This window comes from Pongo pygmaeus, chromosome 2 (genome assembly GCF_028885625.2).
Source record: "Pongo pygmaeus isolate AG05252 chromosome 2, NHGRI_mPonPyg2-v2.0_pri, whole genome shotgun sequence".
Lineage (NCBI taxonomy): Eukaryota > Metazoa > Chordata > Mammalia > Primates > Hominidae > Pongo > Pongo pygmaeus.
Genome location: NC_085930.1, coordinates 119,998,688 through 120,019,707, shown reverse-complemented (window position 1 = coordinate 120,019,707; position 21,020 = coordinate 119,998,688). Strand labels below are relative to the sequence as shown.

Genomic DNA, 21,020 nt, shown 5'->3' with positions numbered 1-21,020 from the left:
CTGCTGTGTGCCATAAGTAAGATAGCTGTCTCTTTAAGGTTTTAATAATACCTGTTTAGCAATTATTCTTTATCGCTACTGAAGCTGATAGATGCTATCTGACACAGTAGAATTTATTTTAGGAATATATGCGTATTAATCATGTTTCTGACCTATAACGTAATAGTTCATGCTCATCAACATTCAAATATTTTTATTCGACCAGCCTGGGCAACATGGTGAAACCCTGTCTCTACCAAAATTAGCTAGGCATGGTGACACATGTCTGTAGACCCAGCTACTGGGGAGGCTGAGGTGGGAGGATCGCCTGAACCTGGGGAGGTGGAGGCTGCAGTGTGCCAAGATCGCACCACTACACTTCAGCTGGGGCAACAGAGAGAGATACTGTCTCAAAAAAAAAAAAAAAAAAAAAAAAAAAAAAGGCTAGAGTGCAGTGGCGCAATCTCAGCTCACTGCAGTCTCTGCCTCTCCAGGGTCAGGCAGTCCTCCCACCTCAGCCTCCTGAGTAGCTGGAATTACAGGGACATTCCACCAAACCTGGCTGATTTTTGTATTATTTTGGAAAGACAAGGTCTCACTATGTTGTCTAGGCTGGTCTAGAACTCCTGGACTCAAGTGATCCGCCCTCCTTGGCCTCCCAAAGTGTTGGGATTACAGGTGTGAGCCACTGTGCCTGGCCAAAAATTTTTTAAAAAATTTGAAACCAGCCAGGCGCGGTAGCTCACACCTGTAATCCCAGCACTTTGGGAGGCTGAGGCAGGTGGATCACGAGGTCAGGAGATCGAGACGATCTTGGCCAACATCGTGAAACCCCGTCTCTACTAAGATACAAAAACTTAGCTGGGTGTGGTGGCATGTGCCTGTAATCCCAGCTACTTGGGAGGCTGAGCCAGGGGAATCGCTTGAACCCGGGAGGTGGAGGTTGCAGTGAGCTGAGATCGTGCCACTGCACTCCAGCCTGGCGACAGAGCAAGACTCCATCTCAAAAAAAACAAATAAAATAAATTGAAACCGTACACACAGGCTCACCTTACACAGACAAAACCCTCTTTTGACTCACTGGTTTCTATTCTCCTTTCCTTACCATAGAGTTGCTATTCCTGCCATCTTTACTTTCCACCCTCATACTCTCTTCGGCCCACTTAGATTAGGCTTTCATTCCACCAAAATTGCTCTTGAAGGTTGACCTTAATGATAGCAAATTTAATAATCAAATTTCATTCTTCCTAACAGCACTTTGCGTGATTGATCATTCTCTCTTTTTTGAAATATTTTCTATACTTTGGACTCCAGGACACCATTCTCTTATGGTTCTCCTCCTATGGTTCCGGCTGCTCTGTCTCCTTTGCTGGTTCCTCTTCGTTTACCTGACCTCTAAATATTGGAGGGACCTAGGCTTATATATTGGTGCTTTTTTTTTTTTTAACTGTCTACCTTATGATCGCACCCAGTCCTACAGCGTTTTTAATCTTTATTTTTCAATTTTAATTTTATTTTGTTAAAATAATACATACATATTTTAAAAGGTTAAGTAGTACCAAAAAGGTTATGATAAAATGCAGCATTTCCCTTCCCCATTCCTCTCTACTTTCTTCCTTCCTTCCTAGAGACAACTATTTTTTTATGCTTTTAGCTCTCTCTGGCATTTACACCTCTACCTAATTTGTAAGTAACAGGCATATACTACCTTTAGCTATTATCTATCAGCTTCATATTGTAGTAGATGAGAATTTATCTGTCTTACAATGTCATTCTGTCTTCTGCTATCCTTAAATTCTCAATATAGTTATATTACAATAGTTGGTCAAATCAATAATCAGTGTTTACATTATTACATATATGCGAATATAATTCCCAGCAGTGTCGCAGTGTTTTATGATTGTGTTTTCAATATATCTTCCAGTTTGCTATCTGCTGGAAACCCATTCACTTATCTTAAACTTGATTTATGGTTTCTTTCCATTGTCAAATCCAATCAGATTCTTTTTAAAACATGCTCTGTTGCTAGTTATAGTTTCCAGCTTCCTGTTGAAATTTTCAAGCATAATTTTTGTGTCCTTTAACATAGTAAATATAGTTGTTTTATTATTTGTGTTTAATAATTCCAATATCTGGATTCTTTCAGGGCTGTTTGACATCATTTATTTCTGTTGGTTTTTGTTTTTGTTATCTAGCCTTATGGGTTCTAGTTAGATTCCCTGGGTCCTTAATCTGTCTTTCTACATTTAGATTTATCCCCTATTTGGTGAAGCATATCCATCAAGTTAAAAGTATGTTACAATGGCAGAAACATGGTAAGGACAGCGGTTGACATGGCTCTCTCTCATACCACACTGCCCCAATCAGGACTGCTGTGCAGTTGTCATTTGAATATCACAACTTCACCACCAGCATGGAGAGTCTTTTCCTTTTCTCTGTGTTGAATCTCTTATTTTCTATATTCCGTATTTTCTTCTTTCTCAGATGACTCTCTCATCTTAGTACAGGCAATGTGATTGTGTGATGTAGTAGACAGAATACTGGTTCCCTAAAATGTCCACATTCTAATCTCTAAAACTTGTGAATATGTTGCCTTAAATGGCAAAAGAGACTTTGAAGATGTGATCACATTAAGAATGTTTAAATTGGGAGATTATCCTGGATTATTTGGGTAGTCACAGGTAGTAATGAAGGTCTATATAATAGGATAGTAGGAGGTATATGTGTGCATGTGTATGTATGCATGAGAGAAAGAGACAGCGAGAGATAGAAGAGAGAGATGTGCTGGTTTTAAATATGGATGTATGAAGGAAGAGACCACAAGACAAGGAACGCAAGCAGCCTCTGGCAGCAAGGAAGGTAAGGAAATGGATTCTCCTCTAGAGCCTCTGGAAGGTAAACAGTCCTGCTAACATCTTGATTTAGGAATCAAGAACTGTAAGAGAATAAATTTGTGTTGTCTTAAGCCACTAAGTTTGTAGCAATTTGTTATAGCAGCAAAGAAAATCAATATAAATGATAATTTTTTCAGTTTTTTTTTTTGAGACGGAATCTCTGTCGCTCAGGCTGGAGTGCAGAGGCGTGATCTTGGCTCACTGCAACCTCTGCCTCCTGGGTTCAAGCAATTCTCCTGCCTCAGCCTCCCAAGTAGCTGGGATTACAGGCACCCACTACCACATCTGGCTAATTTTCATATTTTTAGTAAAGACAGGGTTTCACCATGTTGGCCAGGCTGGTCTCGAACTCCTGACCTCAAGTGATCCGCCCGCCTTGGCCTCCCAAAGTGCTGGGATTACAGGTGTGAGCCACCGCGCCTGGCCTAATTTTGTTCAGGTGTTACAAGTGTCTATAGTCAATCTTCACATTGCCAGTTTGGTTGGTTATAGGATTTCTAGGTTGGAAGGCATTTTCCATCACACTGAAGACACTCTTCCATTGTCTTCTTCCTTCAAATGTTGCTGAGAAGCCCAGAGTCATTTTTATTATCATTCCTTGTACATGGCCTGTTTTTTCTCTCTCTCCAGACACTTAGAACATTATCTCTTTGTCTCTAATGTTCTGATATTTCACAATGTATGGGCCTATAAGAGTAGAAAATTCCACATGTCAGAAACCTGATGCTTTAAAGTTCCATAAATATAACCAAAACACAAGCAAAAAATTGGGGAAAATATTTGCAACTTGAAAAATAAAGGGTTATTACTCTTATAATGGAAAGCACTCTTAGAAGAAAAATTCTCCAAAAGAAATATTCAAAATAGCAATTTAAAAGAGTACATCTGTAGGTCTAGAACTGAAAGGGAAAAAAAGGAAAAAAGTACAAAAGTGTACAAAAAATCAGCCAAGAAACATATAGAAAAATCCATAGCCTTACTAGAAATAAAATTAATGCAAATTAAAACTGTGAGAAACAATTTTTCACCTTTTTAATTGGTGAAGACTAAAAAAAGAAATTCAAAATAGCTAATGTTGGTTAGGTTTCAGTACTTTCATACACTGTTGTTAGAAATGCAGTCAACCATCTCTTCTAGATGAGGCAAAATTCCGTAAGCCAGATCAAAAGCTTTTAAAAATGTCCATGTTAGGCCAGGTCAGTGGCTCAGGCCTGTAATCTGAGCACGTTGGGACTGAGGTGGGAGGATCACTTGAGCCCAGGAGTTGGAGACCAGCCTGTGCAACATAGTGAGACCCTGTCTCTACAAAAAATAAAACAATTAGCTAGGCATGGTGGATGTGCCTATAAGTCCTAGCTGCTTGGTAGGCTGAGGCAGGAGGATCATTTGAGCCCAGGAGTTTGAGGCTACAGTGAGCTATGATTGCACCATTGCACTCTACCCTGGGTGACAGAGTGAGACTCTTGTTTCAAAAAAAAAAAACAAATCAGTACTTAGAATAATCAGTACTTTGTTGGAATAATCCAACAAAATAATAATGAATGACAAATGCACATAAAGAGTTAACTACTATCTTGGCCATGTTGTTTACAACATTAAGAAAGTGGAAACAGGTCAGCTGGGGTGACACATCTGTAACCCCAGTGCTTTAGGAGACTGAAGCAGAAGGATTGTTTGAGGCCAGGAGTTAAAGGCCAGCCTGGGCAACATAGTGAGACCCCATTTCTACAAAGAGTTTAAAAATTAGCTGGGGATGGTGGTGTCTGCCTGTAGTACTAGCTACTCAGGAGGCTGAAGCAGGAGGATCATCTGAGCTCAGGAGTTTGACGCTACAGTGAGCTATGATTGCACCACTGCATTCCATCCTGGGTGATGGAGTGAGACCCTGTCTCTCTTCAAAAAAGAAAAGAAAAGAAAAAAAGAGTAGAAACAACCTAAATACTCAAAAATAGAAAATTGGCTTAAGTCACTCCCATGGCAATGGGAAGTTTCAGCAGTTTTAAAGCAAATAAGAAGGCCACTAGCCTGAGGTTGTCTCTGCACCCTGAGCCCTTACATAAGCAAGCTGAAGCCTTATTTATTTATTTATTTATTTATTTTTATGAGATGGAGTCTCACTCTGTCACCCAGGCTGGAGTGCAGTGGCATGATCTCAGCTCATTGCAACCTCTGGCTCCCGGGTTTAAGCGATTCTTCTGCCTCAGCCTCCCAAGTAGCTGGGATTACAGGAGCGTGCCACCGCACCGGGCTAATTTTTTATATTTTTGGTAGACAGGGTTTCACCATGTTGGCCTGGCTGGTCTCAAACTTCTGACCTCAAGTGATCTGCCTGCCTCAGCCTCCCAAAGTGCTGGGATTACAGGTGTGAGCCACTGTGTCCAGCCCAAAGCCTAATTTAGAGGTATTTCTTATAACTGACTTAAATAGACAAACAAAAATACAGCCTTAACCAATCACAAACAGCCATTGAGTGAATTGGCTATATAACTAGGGGTCTCCCATCAGACTATACCCAAATAAGGCAAACACTTAGCTGTAGCAATTCAGGTAATTTCTTTACTTTGTTTCTGTGTTCAGCCTATAAAAGGTAGGTGCTTCCAGAGCAGAGCCCATAACCTCTTTTGGTCTTGGTGCTTCCCAATTCGTGAATCATTCTTTTACTCAAATAAATGTGTTAATTTCATTTAAACTTTTTTTTTTTAACAGCAAGATATCGTATTAAATTTATCATATAAAAAGTGGCCGTTATTGGTAAGAGGTTGACTCGGGGAAGTGAAATGAGATTTGGTGAGAAAAAAAATTCTCTGCACTCTGTCCGTCATTTATTAATAGAATGTTTTCTTTCTAGAGATGAACTATTTCTACTTCTAAACATTGAGGAGATACAAAGAAGGGCTTTTGGCTAGACATGGTGGCTCATACCTGTAATTCCAGCACTTTGGCAGGCTAAGGCAGGAGAATCACTTGAGTCCAGGAGCTCAAGACCAGCCTGGGCAAAAAGCAAGACCCCATTACTATTAAAAAAAAAAAAAAAAAAAAAGAGGCTTTCAGCAATGATAGTGATAAAATTACAAAAAAAAAAAAAAAAAAAAAGCAACAGTAACTAACATTGAGTATTTACTGTGTTCTGGGCAACCTGTCAGGTATTTAATGTATTTTATTTAATTCCCATGATATAGCCCTTTGGGGTAGGTAGTATTCTTTATCATCTTTAGGTGTGAAGACTCAGGCTTGGAGATGTTGAGTGAATGGCCTAGAGTGACACAGCTGATAAATATTGTAGTTAGAATTTAAACTCTGGAAGTCAGGATTCCAGACATTCTTATCCACTGGACTGAACTGCCTCGAATAAGCAAAGCATCTCCGTTAGTGGAGATCCCCTAATAGCCCTTTGTTCTGGGAGACACACTGAGAGATCATTTTAATTAGGTAGATGTAAGGAAACACAAGGGAAGGTTGTAGCTGGACATGTGGGAATTGACAATGAAGCTCTTTTCATCATTTTCTTTGGTACATGAAGTTCAAAGGCTGCTGGGAGAAAGTCAGCAAATTTTCCCAAAGACTAAGCTTCTGGGAAGGCAGTTACTGAGACCCCCTGATCACTTCCTTTAGGAGGGTTAATATTACTATATCACCTCTGGACTGGAGTGGCCCTGACCTGACGTGGCAGCAAAAGACAGGAGAAATTCACCATGGAGAGAGGAGCCTGGACTGCTTACCTGGACTTAACAATCCTGGTAGCAACAAGTTTCTAGCTCAGTTCCTACAAATTTTACTCTAGCATCACAGGTGTGTCCTAGGAAAAAAGCCCTTTGTGTTTGTAACTTTGGAACCATAGATTGTCAGAGCATTTACATTTTTTTTTTCTTGGTGACAGAGTCTCGCTCTGTCAGCCAGGCTGAAGTGCAGTGACGCGATCTCGGCTCACTGCAACCTCCGCTACCCGGGGTCAAGCGATTCTCCTGCCTCAACGTTCCGAGTAGCGCGTGATCTACCTGCCTTGGCCTCCCAAAGTGCTGGGATTAAAAGCACGAGCCACCGCGCCCAGCCCAGAGCATTTAAATTTTAATAGCTCCATCCTGTGAAAGGTCGTGCTATAGTAGATATTCTGTGTCTCAACAGTGACACCTTGTGGGGCAGAGGTAGCAGAGGCTGGGGTCTGTTTGGACTGGAGTAGTTTTCTATCTTTCTTAAAGTCAGTTATAAGCAGGATTGATCTTTTGGACTCTGTTCCTGAACTTAACATGGAAGGACAAAAACACGTAGAAAAATGATGTACTGTGTACACCTAATCAATTTGAATGTTGAGTTTTGATTTCACTCACAATTCATTAAACATAAAGATTAAAAGTACAATGATACACTACTTTTCGTCTAACAGGTTAATAAATATTAAAAAGTAGGACAGAATTTAGTATTAGTGAGGGTATAAGGAAACTATCAAAAACTGTTACTGGAAATAAAAAATCGTGCAAAAAATTGGAAGATAATCTATGATAACATATACCCAAATTTAAAATGCACAGATTCTATAATCCAGTAATGCCATCATTAAGAATTTAGGACTGTTGCTGGGCACGGTGGCTCATGCCTGTAATCCCAGCATTTTGGGAGGCTGAAGTGGGTGGATCATGAGGTCAGCAGTTCAAGACCAGCCTGACCAACATGGTGAAACCCTGTCTCTACTAAGAATACAAAAATTAGCCGGGCATGGTGGTGGGCGCCTATAATCCCAGCTACCCAGGAGGCTGAGGCAGGCGGAGGTTGCAGTGAGCTGAGATTGCGCCATTGATTGCACTCCAGCCTGGGCAACAGAGCAAGCCTCCGTCTCAAAAAAAAAAAAAAAAAAAAAAAAAGGAATTTAGGAGTGTTTTCTAATGATTTTTTGTTTGTTTAATGTATCAATTAGGATGCAGTCATTTGTAAAGAACAACAACGAAAAAACCCAATTCAAACATGTTTGAACAATGGAGGGGATTTATTAGGCAATGGACTGAGATCCCAGAAATAGAGTGGACTTCACCTGGGGTTTGACTCAGCATCTCAGAGACATCATCGTCCACCCAGTTTCTTTCTAACTCCGTTTTCTGGCTTCTGGGACATCAAACTAATTCCCTATCAAAGTTATAAGGTGGCTGACAACAACTCTCAAGGTATAGTGGACATATGTTTTCTTTATGGCCACAAGGCACCCTTGAAAACCTTTCCTATGGAGAGTTCTCCATCTTATAAGTCCTTATTTCCTCAATGTGAAAATCAGAAATTGTTTCCCAGTTTCCCTTGCAGCTCTGTGAAATCTGGTGACATGAAGATGCAAGCACCATGCAGAAACCCTCCTGGCAAGAGTGGCAGTACTAGCTCCAGAAGCAGCAGTTGCAGAGGTTCAGGTGAAAGTCCCTAGGGACCAGCACCCTTGCCAGTGGGGTATTTGTGCTCATTGGGAGCAACGGTGGTGTTTTCTTTGGAGCAGTTCTACAATAGGATAAATTGTTGTGTGGCCCTAAAGCCGGATTCTCTGGTCTTCCAGAGAGTGTATGAACTCCTTGATATCCTTTAATAAATTTGCTTTCTGCTTAAATTATCCACAGTTCATTTCTATTGTGTGCAAGAACCCTAATATACAGAGATAGTTTTTTTCAGACACATCTAGAGAGTAGGGTCACTTTCAGAAATTCCCTCAAAAGAGCTAAGAAGCTTCCTTCTCTGATGTCTCTGGCAAACCTCTTTTTACATCTCTATAGTCAGAATTGGGTCATTTTTTTTTCTCTACTACTGGGGCTTGAGGACGGGATTATGATAATGATCTAAGGCCTGAGCCACATTCTTATCCCTTAAGGCTTAAGACAAAGAACAAAGAGGGAGAGGCGAGGACACCCAGGTGAGATCAGGATACTAACTTCAGAGAGGGGTGAATGGGTGAAAGTATATCAGAGGTAGAAGAACCACAATGCCTACCAGACAGAGCAACTTACATCAAACCCTTTGAACTTCCAAGCTGGCTCCTCACGTGTGTGGAGAAGTCTGCATAAACCACTATATTATGTTGCTGTTTGTCACCACCTGGAACATCTGGACAGAGTCCCCAGGATAGGATACAACTTCCTTTCCATGGGGCCAGTCACACTCTTTGCTGTCTTGTTCCTTCATTCTGCCTTTAACGAGGGTGGGGTCAACAAAGAAAATGGCAGTAAATTTCTCTTTAGTTTAATGGAAAATTCCTCTGGAAGTTCACCCCTCATTGATATATTCCACTTCCTAATTTTTCTCCCCTATTCTTAGGAGCCAATATCTCTGCAACAATGCTTCCTTCTTCTCACCTTTCAAAGCAAGACTTTATTCATTCTCTGGAACAACCCACCCCTTGCAAATAGATCAGACTATACCCCTAGCAGTATATTTCTCAAAATTTGGAGCCTGTTCTGAGTAATATGCTTTTCAAGTGAATTTTACCCTTAGTACTAGTAACATTTAGGGCTGGATAATATTTTTGTTATGAGAGACTGTCCTGTGCATTGTAGAATGTTTAGAAGCATCTCTAGCTTCTATCCACTAGAGGCTAGCAGCATCCTCTCCCACCAAGTTGTGACAACCAAAAATGTCCATTGGAGAGCAAAATTACCCATTTAATAACAAGTAAGCTAGAATAATACTCTGGGGGAGACTGTGCTGGGTAAGAGTAGAGGAGTTCTCTCATATTCCAAGTTAGGGTGGAGAACGTGCGGAACTTTATCCAGGTTTCACCAAAAAGTAAAGGACAGGTGAAGGAACTCACTTCTCTTGGGAGTTATCAATGAACTTCTTTGCTCTCCTGACTGTGCTGCAGGGGACTGCTGAATCACCATCTCCCAAGAACAAATATTAATTTTCATAGAGTACAGCCTAACCACAATGTAGAAGATACATACTTTCCTATCTGTCCATCTGTCCTATAATTGTACAAGGCCATCTCTCTCTTTCTTTTTTATGAGATGGAGTCTCGCTTTGTCGCCCAGGCAGTAGTGCACAATCTCAGCTCACTGCAACCTCTGCCTCCCGGGTTCAAGTGATTCTCCTGCCCCAGCCTCCTCGGTAGCTGGGATTACAGGCGGCTGCCACCACGCCCGGCTAATTTTTTTGTATTTTTATTAGAATTGGGTTTTCACCATGTTGGCCAGGCTGGTTTCAAACTCCTGACCTCAAGAGATCTGCCCTCCTCAGCCTCCCAAAGTGTTGTGATTACAGGTGTGAGCCACCGTGCCCAGCCATGGCCACATCTCTTATAATGAGGTATGACAAATTATTATTCAGCACAGACTTAATCCACCTATCTTGCTTCCAAATGTATCTTCTTTGGATCATCCCTGAGTAATATTTTTTAAAATTCCCTTAGCTACTCACAGAGTTGGCCAAAGATGAGAAATTATTACTTGGAAATGTAATCCTATAGTTTCTTTTTTATGATGGTGGTTGCTGTGTTACTTGGTACACAGATATTTTGGGTTATCTGATACAAAAGTTTGATATTTCAAACTCTTATCTTTATTGTGGCTTTTAGCTACATTTTTTTTTCTGGATAATTTTAGCCTTTAGCATTATGAAATGTCCTTAATTACATTTAAGCCTTTTTGGTCTGAATTGTCTGATATCAAAAGAACGACCCTGCACTCCTATTGTTTCCATTTGTCTGGTGTTTTAATTAGTCCAAGCTGTTATAGATTGGGTGGCTTCAACCAACATTTATTTCTTAACTATGGAGGATGTGAAGTCTAAGAGCAGGGTACCAGCATGATTGGGTTTTGGTGAGTGCCCTCTTACTGCTTTGCATATAGACACCTTTTTACTGTATCCTCACATAGCAGAGTGAGAGAGGAAGCAAGTGCTGTTGTGTCTCTTCTTATAAGGGCACTAATCCTATTCATGAGGGCTCTGTGCTCACAATCTAATTACCTTCCAAAGGTCCCACCTCCAAATACCATCGCATTTGGAACTGAATTTCAAGAAGTGACTCTTGGGGATACACATTCAGTCCACAGCACCTAGTATGTCTGTCTATTCCTTTCTATTTAGCCTTTCTGAATCATTTTGTTTTAGGTATGTTGCTTGCATGTACCATAATGATAGTGTATCAGTTAGCTTCTGTTGCATAACAAACCGCAACAAAACTTAAAAACCAGCCATTTATTTAGCTCATAATTCTGTAGGTTGGCTTAACAGTTCTGGTCTAGATAGGCTCAGCTGATCTCTCAGGTGCTTGCTTCTGTGTCTGAGGTCATCTAGGGTGTTGCCTGGTTGTTGGATGATCTAAGATAGTCTTGTTCATATGTCTGACAATTAGCAGATTGTTGGTTAGGGCTAGGAGAGTGACTCAACCACGTCTCTCATAATCCAGCAGGCAAGACGGCACACATGGAGGTCACAGGGTTGCAAGTGCAGTAAGAGAGGACAAACCCTGATGACTGAAGTGTCTGCTTGCATCACAACTGCTAATGCCCCACTGGCCAAAGCAGCTCACGTCAATGACCTAGACTTAAAGGGTGGAGAAAAAGACTCCACTTCCTGGTGGGAAGATCTGCAATGTCACACTGCAAAATCATGATAAAGGGAGACGAAGAGTTTGTGGCCAATTTTATAATCTATCACATTGGGTTTTCTTTTGTGAGTCATTTTAAAAGTCTTTTTCTTTACTTCCTTTTTTCTTTACCTCCTTCTGCTATTCGATTTTTTAACTTTAAGCGACATTCATTAATATCATTTAAATATCTTTTGACTCCCATCAATTGCCTATTTACCAATAAATTTACTTATTTTACTTTTCCTTTCTGATGACTGCAACTTACTATGAAATGGATCCAAAAAGCAAGGTAGATTTATGGGTGGATAGAGGGAAGATTAGATGGACAGATGTGAGATAAAGCATGCATAGTAAAATGTTAATGTTAGACTCTAGGTGGCGGGTAGGTGAGCATTTATTGCAAAACTCTATGCTGTGTCTGAAATTTTAAAAATGAATTGTGAAGTTGAGGCAGGAGAATCCCTGGAGTCCAGGAGTTTGAGACCAGCCTCGGCAACATAGGGAGATTCCGTCTTTACAAAAAGTAAACAAATAAATTAGCTGGGCATGGTAGTGTGCACCTGTAGTCCCAGCTACTTGGGAGGCTGAGGTGGGATAACTGCTTGAGCCTGGGCCTGGAAGGTTGAGGCTGTAGTGAGCCGTGATTGCACCACTGCACTCCAGCCTGGGCGAAAGAGCAAGACCCTGTCTCAAAAAAACAAAACAAAAAAACAAAGAAAAGAAAAGAAAAGAAAAGAAAAGAAAATATTGGAAGAAAAAGAACACAGGAGCCAGCTTGAGGGTGTTCATATCAGTCAAATCTTGGACAATCTGAGCATCAAAATAAATAATAATAACAGATTATAATCTACTAAATTAAATAAAAATCTATGGGTCCATGCTGGTATAAACATATAAATGAACAAATAAGGGAGAAAGGAAAATTCTTCTTTCTAGAATAATGTCAGCTAATAGATATAGGCAGAATAATGGATAAGAAAATTACCATTTTGCAATCATCACAGAAATACTAGATTCATGGAAGAATCATCAAAGTATGCTAAAACTAGTGGAAGAAAGTTTAATGTGGAACAGTATGTTTATATAGCCTCAAATTATATTTCCACAAATTAGTTGTTAATTACAAAGGGAAAAGAATAATTTTTCCAACGAGAATCCCGGTGGTTTTTATTCTATCTAATCCCTCCAACCTTTTTTTTCTCCTCTATTGGATCTTCCTCCTGCGCCCCTCCACCCTCTTCTTATTCCGGGCTAGTTGTACTTTCTGCTTGCTGCAGAGCTGCCATTTTAGGACTTTCCTTAACTGCTTTCCTAGACCTCCTCCTATGAACTATTTGCTGAACTACCTTATATAAGGGTGGAATAAAGACCTCTGTAAATATATACAATAGATTAATAGATTGGTCATAGAATTCTCTTGAACTACATTTTGTTTGGCACACAGTATAAGCTCAAAAAATATTTGCTGAATAACTTAGTCAGGTCATCCAAGTATTACCAAAACTTTGTACCATGAAGCTTGTAGGATTTGGTTTTCATTTAATGTATGTTATAAATATTAAATAAGTGAAGACAAATGAAATTACATACATTTTGTATATATGCTTACTTTTTCTTTTTAAAAATTTATTTATCTTATTACAGTTCTACACGTTCAGAAAAACTTCTCTATTAACGAACTACAGACATGATATCTGAAAGTAATCTTTATGCATAGTTTTCTTCTAAGAAACTCTAATGTGTTTTATATGAAGAACCACTAATAACCATTTACTACTCTCTGCTACTAAGTCTTGAACAGAGAGCTAATGTATGCCTAAGGGAAAACCGATTAAAGAAACGTTCTTATATAGCTTCAAAAACGAATTAACAACAATAGTCAGGGTGAAAGGGGAAGGTGCTCCTCTTTAACTTGAAGTGCTTAAACAAATATTGGATTTTAGTGAAAACAGGAGTCTTGAAATGTATCCTTAATGTCCAGATACTCACAAGATAACTTTCAATTATCCAGAATTATTTTTTACTCTATAGAGCAATTCTTCCAAAATAGTACATAAATTTATTCTCAGAAGTTATCTTATTCAAGTACAGTGACTCTCATCCAAGAGAGACACTGGTAGCAAAGGGCAGTAGTTACTTAAATAGCAGTGAAACTGATATTAGAGAACTGCCAACTGATAGAAATTTAATCAGCAGTATATGGGATTGGAATGGGCTTATACAGGGAGTAATTCTGAATATAAGGTGTTCAGTAGTTTCTGTTTCTTTAAAATTTTTTGTACAAAGTGGACAAAACTTACACACCCATATTTGAAAAATGGGTAATTTTTCTTTCATTCATTATTATTTTTTAAAATTAAATATGCCAATAAATTAAGGAGACAAATAGTTCTCAATTGCATGTTGTAAAAAATCCAGGGCCCCTGTCCCTTACCATTACCTTTTTTCCATTCCTTACATGAAGTGTGTCTTCCCAGGTGACACGGGAGCCATACTTGATGTTTTTTGTTTCATCAAGTCTATTTGGGTGTTCCTATTCTATGCTTCCTCCCCGCTAGATTCCCGCCTCTACCTCATACTCTAGGTTTATCCTGAGTATGGAGTAGGGAAGTGTGAATACCACATTTACATTTTCCTTTTGTTCTTCACCTTCTCTCTCTTAGACTGTTCCGCTCAGCACCAAAAGGACTTTCTTTCTTGCACTGCAGGAACTTCCCTTACATCAAATCCTTATACTGTTTACTCTCATTTATTGTAAAAATATTACAGTCTTCTGAATCTGACTTCTGTAAGCCTCTTTTCTGCTTAATAACAAAGGCTCCTCCAAAAATCCTAAGTGCTTACTTTCAGGCTATTGTCTCCATGTGGACTTGAAACACACTATTTTGAAACTCAAAGCTGCCTTCAGCAGGGTTCTGTCCATTTGAAGAGGCAACTATTTCCACTGGTTCAATCAGTGGGGTTAATGATAGGCCCAGAACTAAGAATTTTCAAGAAGGAAAATCCACTGACTTAATATTCCCCAAATGTACTCATTATGCTGAGAATACACACTAAGAACATATGGCATTTCATTACATAAATGAAAAACATCATCATAAGCAAGTTTGGCAGCAGTGAAACACACCCTTGGAAGGCATTATGAATGCTCCCTAATATCTGATTCTCCCTTCCCAGTCCCATTGCAGTTTGGTGGAGCCATGTGAAAGGTTCTAGCTAGTGAAATGCAAGTGGAAGTGGGAGGGCTGAGGTAGTGACAAGCTGCTGCATGATGCTATAGATTCCCTCTTCTGCAGTGAAAGTGGAATCTCATGTTGGGATGGCAGAGTTACAAGATCAAAGTGGTCTGGATTGCTCAGACACTGGTTGGAGGACAACTCTAAGCCTGTTCCATATTAGACTTTGTGTGAGCAAAGAACAAATGTTTATTAGTATCTTTGAGTTTAAAATTGAAACTGAGATTTTGAAATTGTTTATTGTCAGAGCATAAGCTAGCCAATCTTGACTAATATGCCATCATTCTTTGCTTATTGGCCTATTGCCTAATTAGCTGGAGTGCTTGTTGTTGGTGAAAGTGTGTTACTTTGGAAGTAGAGAATATATATTATATATATATATATATTTTATAAGGGTGAAATGTATTTAACAATATTTATTGAGTGCCTGCTATACCAAGTGCTAGAGATGCATCAGTATACAAAACAATTTTTGCCCTCATGGAGCTTACATTCTAGTGGTGAAGTCAGATAAAAATTAAATCAACAAACAAAATACTTGCAAGTTAGGATAAGTGTTATGAAGGAAATAATGGCTGCGCTAGAGGTTAACAAGGGAGGGAATCTACTTTAGATAGTATGATGATGAGGAGAGGAGAGCTTTTAACTGAGATATGAAGAAAGGGAGAAAACATTCTAGGTCACATGAGGCAAGAAAGATCTTGGTGAGTTTGAGAAACTAAAAAGACCATTGTGACTCAGTGGTAACAAATGAGGAACAAGAGGCAAAATATGAAGTTGCAGAGAAAGATCATCATGTTGTGGCAGGGAGTTTGGTTTTCATTCCAAGCATCAGATAGTATCACCTTCATCTTCCTTTGGTCAATGCCACAAAACTAACCACATCTATGTTAACTTTCTTTTCCCAGACGTCTGCATCAACAAATGTCATGTCCCTCATCTTTCTGATGGCTAATCACTACCTTTGTATCCTCCCTCCTCTGGTTACCCCTTCTCCTCCTCTTTTCATATACTTTGCTTCTTCATTATCTTCCCAATGGGTCAGTCCTGTCAACCAACCTACAAGACACCACCCATCCCCCACCCTCTTCCATGGGTTATCAACTGGTAATGATTCTACTAACCACTCAGATGTTCAGGCCCCAAAACCAGGATCTATCTTGACCACTCTCTTTTCTTTACTTTCCTATGCAGTTCATTGGTAAATGCTTCAGTTTTAAACTCAAAGATATTATCAGTTTGGTTCACTCTTGCTAATGTTAGCTTTCCTGATTTCATCTTGATTTCTGAAATGGTCTCATGATTTGCCTCCTTGCTTCCATTCTTTCCTTCCTCTAATGTTTTCTTTATGCATCAGCCAAGGGTGGCTACTTATTTTAACATAGAATAGTTTAATTAAAATAAACAAAATTTTTTATAAATTGTGGTAAAATAGGCCGGGTGCAGTGGCTCACGCCTATAATCCCAGCACTTTGGGAGGTTGAAGCGGGTGGATCACTTGAGGCCAGGAGTTCCAGACCAGCCGGGCCAACATCGCAAAATCCAGTCTCTATTAAAAATACAAAAATTAGCCAGGCATGTGGCATGCACCTGTAGTCCCAGCTACTCAGGAGGCTGAGGCAGGAGAATAGCTTGAACCTGGGAGGTGGAGGTTGCAGTGGGCTGAGATTGTGCCACTGCACTCCAGCCTGGGTGACAGAGTGAGACTCTTTCCAAAAAAAAAAAAATTGTGGTAAAATAAACTTTTACTATAATGAAAGTAGTCTATGTGCTGCAAAAGTTACAATGAAAAAGATAGGCAAACACAAAGAAAAAAATACACATTTCCACTTCCAAAGATTACCAATACTAACACCTTAGGGTATAAGCCCACTATTTTTTTCGTTGTACATAAATACATATATGTGCATTTTTAAACCAAAATGAGACGCTGTAACATACTATTTCGTGACTTGCTCTTTTCAGTTAATGATCTTTTCCATGGCAATACAATTCTATTTTATCCAATACTCAGTCCATCTACATTCATATTTCTTTAATGGTCCTGAAAATGCATTTTATAGACAGTCTGTTCAAACCAGGATCCAATTCAAACTGTTATGTCCCTTAAATTTCTTTTCATAAAGCAGTTGCTTTTATCATGACAAATTGTTGAAGAGATGGGCCAGTTATCCTGCAGAATGTTTCACCTTCTGGATCTGTCTAGTTACTTCCTCTGGCATCATTTAGTTTGTTCATCTATCAGTTGTATTTTTTATAAACTGTGTTAGATGCAAAGGCTTGACAGATTCAAGTTAAATATTTTTGCCTGGAATATACCATGATGATACTGTATACTACATCCCATCAAAAGACAAACTATCCGATTGAGCTACAACGTGGCCTTTAAAAAATGTAAATTGTAAGTGTATAGCTTCCTCTGCATTTATTATACAATACTAAACAAATTCTTCAACTTGGACTACAAGGTTCTGAACGATTTGATGCCTGCTTACTCATCCAGCTTTATTCCATCCCATTCTATTTGTTTTTAAAGGTCTTGTCACATGTTTCGTTTCTAGTCCCGAAACATGGTAAGTACTTGCCTCCTAGGGTCTCTGCACGCAGGCTTTTGGTTTGGAGGCTCTCCTTTGCCAATCCACCCCTCTCCACTCTTCTCCTTTTCTGATATCAAGCATCTTCTCAAATTACAGGTGTCGTTTTTAATTTATTTAAAATTTTGTTCTTTCTACAAAACAGCAACCACAGACACAGTTCATTTTCAGTTCACCTACTCGGAGAAAACCTACTTTCTTTATCTTATTTAAATTGGGGTCCTCCAAGCGGTCTTAACATCTCCTAAATCGCAAGCACCCTGTTTTTTTTCCTGATACTTTTTCCGTTTACCTTAAGGTCTGTGTGAACCTGAGAGTAAGCTGCACGATGGCAGGGGTCTTGCCTACTAGGTTCCCTGTGCACTCCGTACCTGTGCACAGCAGCCCGTCAACAGTAGTTGAATAAACATCATAGGTCACAATAACCCTGGGACTGCCTCTTGGGGAGGTAGCCGCAAACTCTCGCAGGTGGCAGTGACAGCAGTACTTCTCCAAGGGGTTGTTCGAGTGGAGGAATACTCTTACGTGAAAGTGCTCAGTACATCACTGCGGCAGGAAGGTGGAAGGGAATAATTCCAGATGGGGAGAAAGTAATATTTTGCAGCATAGTACAGGGTAAACTCGGTCCATGTGGGCGTCGCCGTCGCGACACCTTCACGTGACCGCGGACAGCTTAAGGACCCTGCATCCAGTGCGCCTGCGCTGGAGCTCCCGGAAGTTGCCGGACCCGGAACGCAGGCGGAGCGCAAGTCCGTCAGCCAGTCAGTCCGCCAGTCCGCCAGCCCGGTACCTCTCTCTCCTCTGCCCTCGTAAGCTGTCCGCGGTCTGTTTGGCCCGAACGGCGGCAGAGGCGCTGATCATGGCGACATTCATCTCGGTGCAGCTGAAAAAGACCTCAGAGGTGGACCTGGCCAAGCCGCTGGTGAAGTTCATCCAGCAGACTTACCCGAGCGGCGGGGAAGAGCAGGCCCAGTACTGCCGCGCGGCGGAGGAGCTCAGCAAGCTGCGCCGCGCCGCAGTCGGTCGCCCGCTGGACAAGCACGAGGGCGCGCTCGAGACGCTCCTGAGGTGGGCGCGGGGCTGGGAGTGGGTAGGTTGTCTGCCAGCCGTCCCTCGCCGCCCCTCTTCCTGTCTCCCCGCTTCCCTCAATCCTGTAACCTGGGCCGAGCCGCCCTGTCCGGTAGGCCAGGCGCGTAGGTGTGGTCTGCATTCTTTGCTGGTGAGCAGGACCCGCCCTGCAGGCCCGCTGTGACTGCCCGCTTGTCCTGCCTGCACGCCTGCTCCAGCCTTGGTCGGTGAGGGCTCCGTGGATCAGATACCTGGGAGCAGCAGTCTGCCATGTACTGATCTCTTTTGCCACATTTACTTAGAACTAGTTTTCACTTTTTTGGGTCTCTAACTGAAGCTTCCCGTTTCCCCCCATTTTTCCATCACTGTCTTTCTTGGGCCACGTTTAGATTTCATAATAGTAGTGGCTTGAAGGAAGTGGGGGAAGTGGGGGAATTGGAACACTGGACCAAATGTCTGATCAGCTCATCACATTGTCCACATGAAATGGATCGTCTTCCTCAGTTCAAAATAATCAAATGATAGATGGAGAATTCTGAAAGTTAGGAGCTACAACTATTTGAAATAAAACTCTAGTTACATAATAGAACCGTTCAAGGTAGGTTGTTTAAAAGCAGTTTGTTCACAAGCAGGTATATACACAGTAGAGTAAATTTGTTATTTTAGCAAACGCTTATTTAGCCCATGCTGATTTAATGAGGGTTCCTTTCATGATACTTAATAGTTATAAGAACATTTTTGTACGATTTTATAGTTAAAAATTTCTTTTGCCTACCTTGTTAATCTCGTTTTCTCCGTATGGTATATTCTACTTGTTTCATAGGAGAATCACAATTGTATTCCAATCCAAGTAGCAGAAACCCAGGCTAAACTAACTTGAACTAAGAAAAGACTTATTCTGCCGGGCGCGGTGGCTCACGCCTGTAATCCCAGCACTTTGGGAGGCCGAGGCGGGCGGATCACGAGGTCAGGAGATCGACACCATCCTGGCTAGCACGGTGAAACCCCGTCTCTACTAAACATACAAAAAATTAGCCGAGCGTGGTGGCGGGCGCCTATAGTTCCAGCTACTCGGGGGAGGCTGAGGCAGGAGAATGGTGTGAACCCGGGAGACGGAGCTTGCAGTGAGCCGAGATCGTGCCACTGCACTCCAGCCTGGGCGACAGAGGGAGACTCCATCTCAAAAAAAAAAAAAAAAAAAAAAAAGAAAAGTAAGACTTACTCTGCTAACTGAAAAGTCTAGGGATATTCCTTCCTTAGCTTTAGGTAGCACTGGAGATCGTCTTGCCTCCATGATGCTTCCTTCGAAAGCTTTGTTCATGTATTGGGAGGGATGGCTGTAGTGTAATAACAATCGTCCACAACACTCAGTATCTTATAGAAGAGAGTGCTTTTCTCCTTAGCTCTGGTGGAAGTCCAGGGGAGGCTCCTGGGTTTGTTTGCACCCATTTATGATGGTGGGAAATGGGCTAAGTTAGTTGCCCTTATCTGAGTCATCCAACCGGTTTAATTTCTCCTTACCCCATGGATCAAAGCAAGATGAGTCCGGACTGGGGAAGGGTTGGTTCTCCGAAGGAAGGGGTATTGAATAGATTGCTCAGAGGAATTAAGACCCCTTGGTGTCAAATTTTAGAGCTAGAACTGTTGGGCTGCAAGGATCATTAGTCTAATAGCATAAGCATTTTTTTTTAAAGTTAACCTAGAAATACTTAGCCATTCTTTAGAATTAACATAATTAAACAATTTCAAGGTAATTTTTATGTAGGCATGAATAGCATTCAGTGAGGATTTTCCGTTAGTAGTATTAAGAAAACATAGTCGTGGTATAATGAACCCTGTGATAAAAATCTTGTTGAATATATCAAATTTGGTTCCACCCCTCAGATTTGGGGTCTTCAGAAGCACTTGGTGCATGGGTTTTAAGCTAACAGACATGGGAGGTTGGTGGATAATGGTTTGGATACGGTTCTCCTGTCAATTTTAAAACTTAATTCATTTGTTCCTTCCTTTATTCTTTTTACCAGACTTAAATGTGTGAACTGTTCCTAGGTAGTGGACCTGTTGTAGATATAGTTAGTCTCTTTGAAACTGACCATGTTTCTTTGGTCACCTCTGTATAATCCCCTCCTGCCACATTAATTCAACAAATATTAAGTATTTTCACTTTTTGGTCTTCTAGAGGGGTTAGGGTAAGCTTGGAGATATTACTAAAGTTTATAATGGAGGTAGGTACAAAAGTTTCGTAGGTATATATGCTGTAAAATTAGATGTGGATCAGTTGTGTGATGTTCATTCAAATCCGGCAGAATATCTTATTTTTAATAATTATGTTTGGATAATTGTGTAAACTTAACATTAATTTTTTAACTTAATGAACTTTTAAACTAATGAACTTTGAAAAAGAGAGTTTAAACTAATTCCTAAATAATTGAAGCCAGCTTGATAAGTCCTGATGTGCAGCTCCATATATTGCTCCAGTGATAGACTTGTTTTATTACTAACTTGTAGGTGTTCTATTAAAATTTCCTAAAATATACATTTATGCATATTATAATAATGAGAATGAGTACTTAAAACTCATTTGTTCTGGGTGTGGTAGCATGCACTCATAATTCCAGCTGAGGCAGAAGGATCACTAGAGCCCAGGAGTTGGAGACCAGCCTGAACTACATACTGAGACCCTGTCTCAAAACAAAAC

General features: G+C 40.5%; 1 protein-coding gene and 1 long non-coding RNA gene across 4 annotated transcripts in view; one reads left to right on the top strand and one right to left on the bottom strand.

Moving 5' to 3' along the window:
* Window positions 1–968: 968 nt before the first annotated feature.
* LOC129034055 (uncharacterized) lies at window positions 969–17,720 on the bottom strand. 2 transcript variants are annotated; one of them, XR_010125754.1, is made up of 4 exons: window positions 17,242–17,720; window positions 8,846–9,021; window positions 5,796–5,887; window positions 969–3,560 (listed from the first exon to the last, which is right to left on the bottom strand). It is a non-coding gene; the product is annotated as an uncharacterized LOC129034055 (long non-coding RNA). The 2 variants fall into 2 exon arrangements; XR_008501744.2 differs by lacking the exon at window positions 5,796–5,887 and having other exon boundaries at window positions 17,242–17,388; window positions 17,547–17,720.
* PDCD6IP (programmed cell death 6 interacting protein) overlaps window positions 15,075–21,020 on the top strand; it is a 71,848-nt gene continuing 65,902 nt past the window's right edge. For both annotated transcript variants that reach the window (XM_054483477.2, XM_054483476.2), the window contains exon 1: window positions 15,075–18,322. In XM_054483477.2, coding sequence (XP_054339452.1) covers window positions 17,883–18,322 — 440 coding nt within the window. In that variant the 5' untranslated portion in view covers window positions 15,075–17,882. The remainder of the gene's footprint in view (window positions 18,323–21,020) is intronic.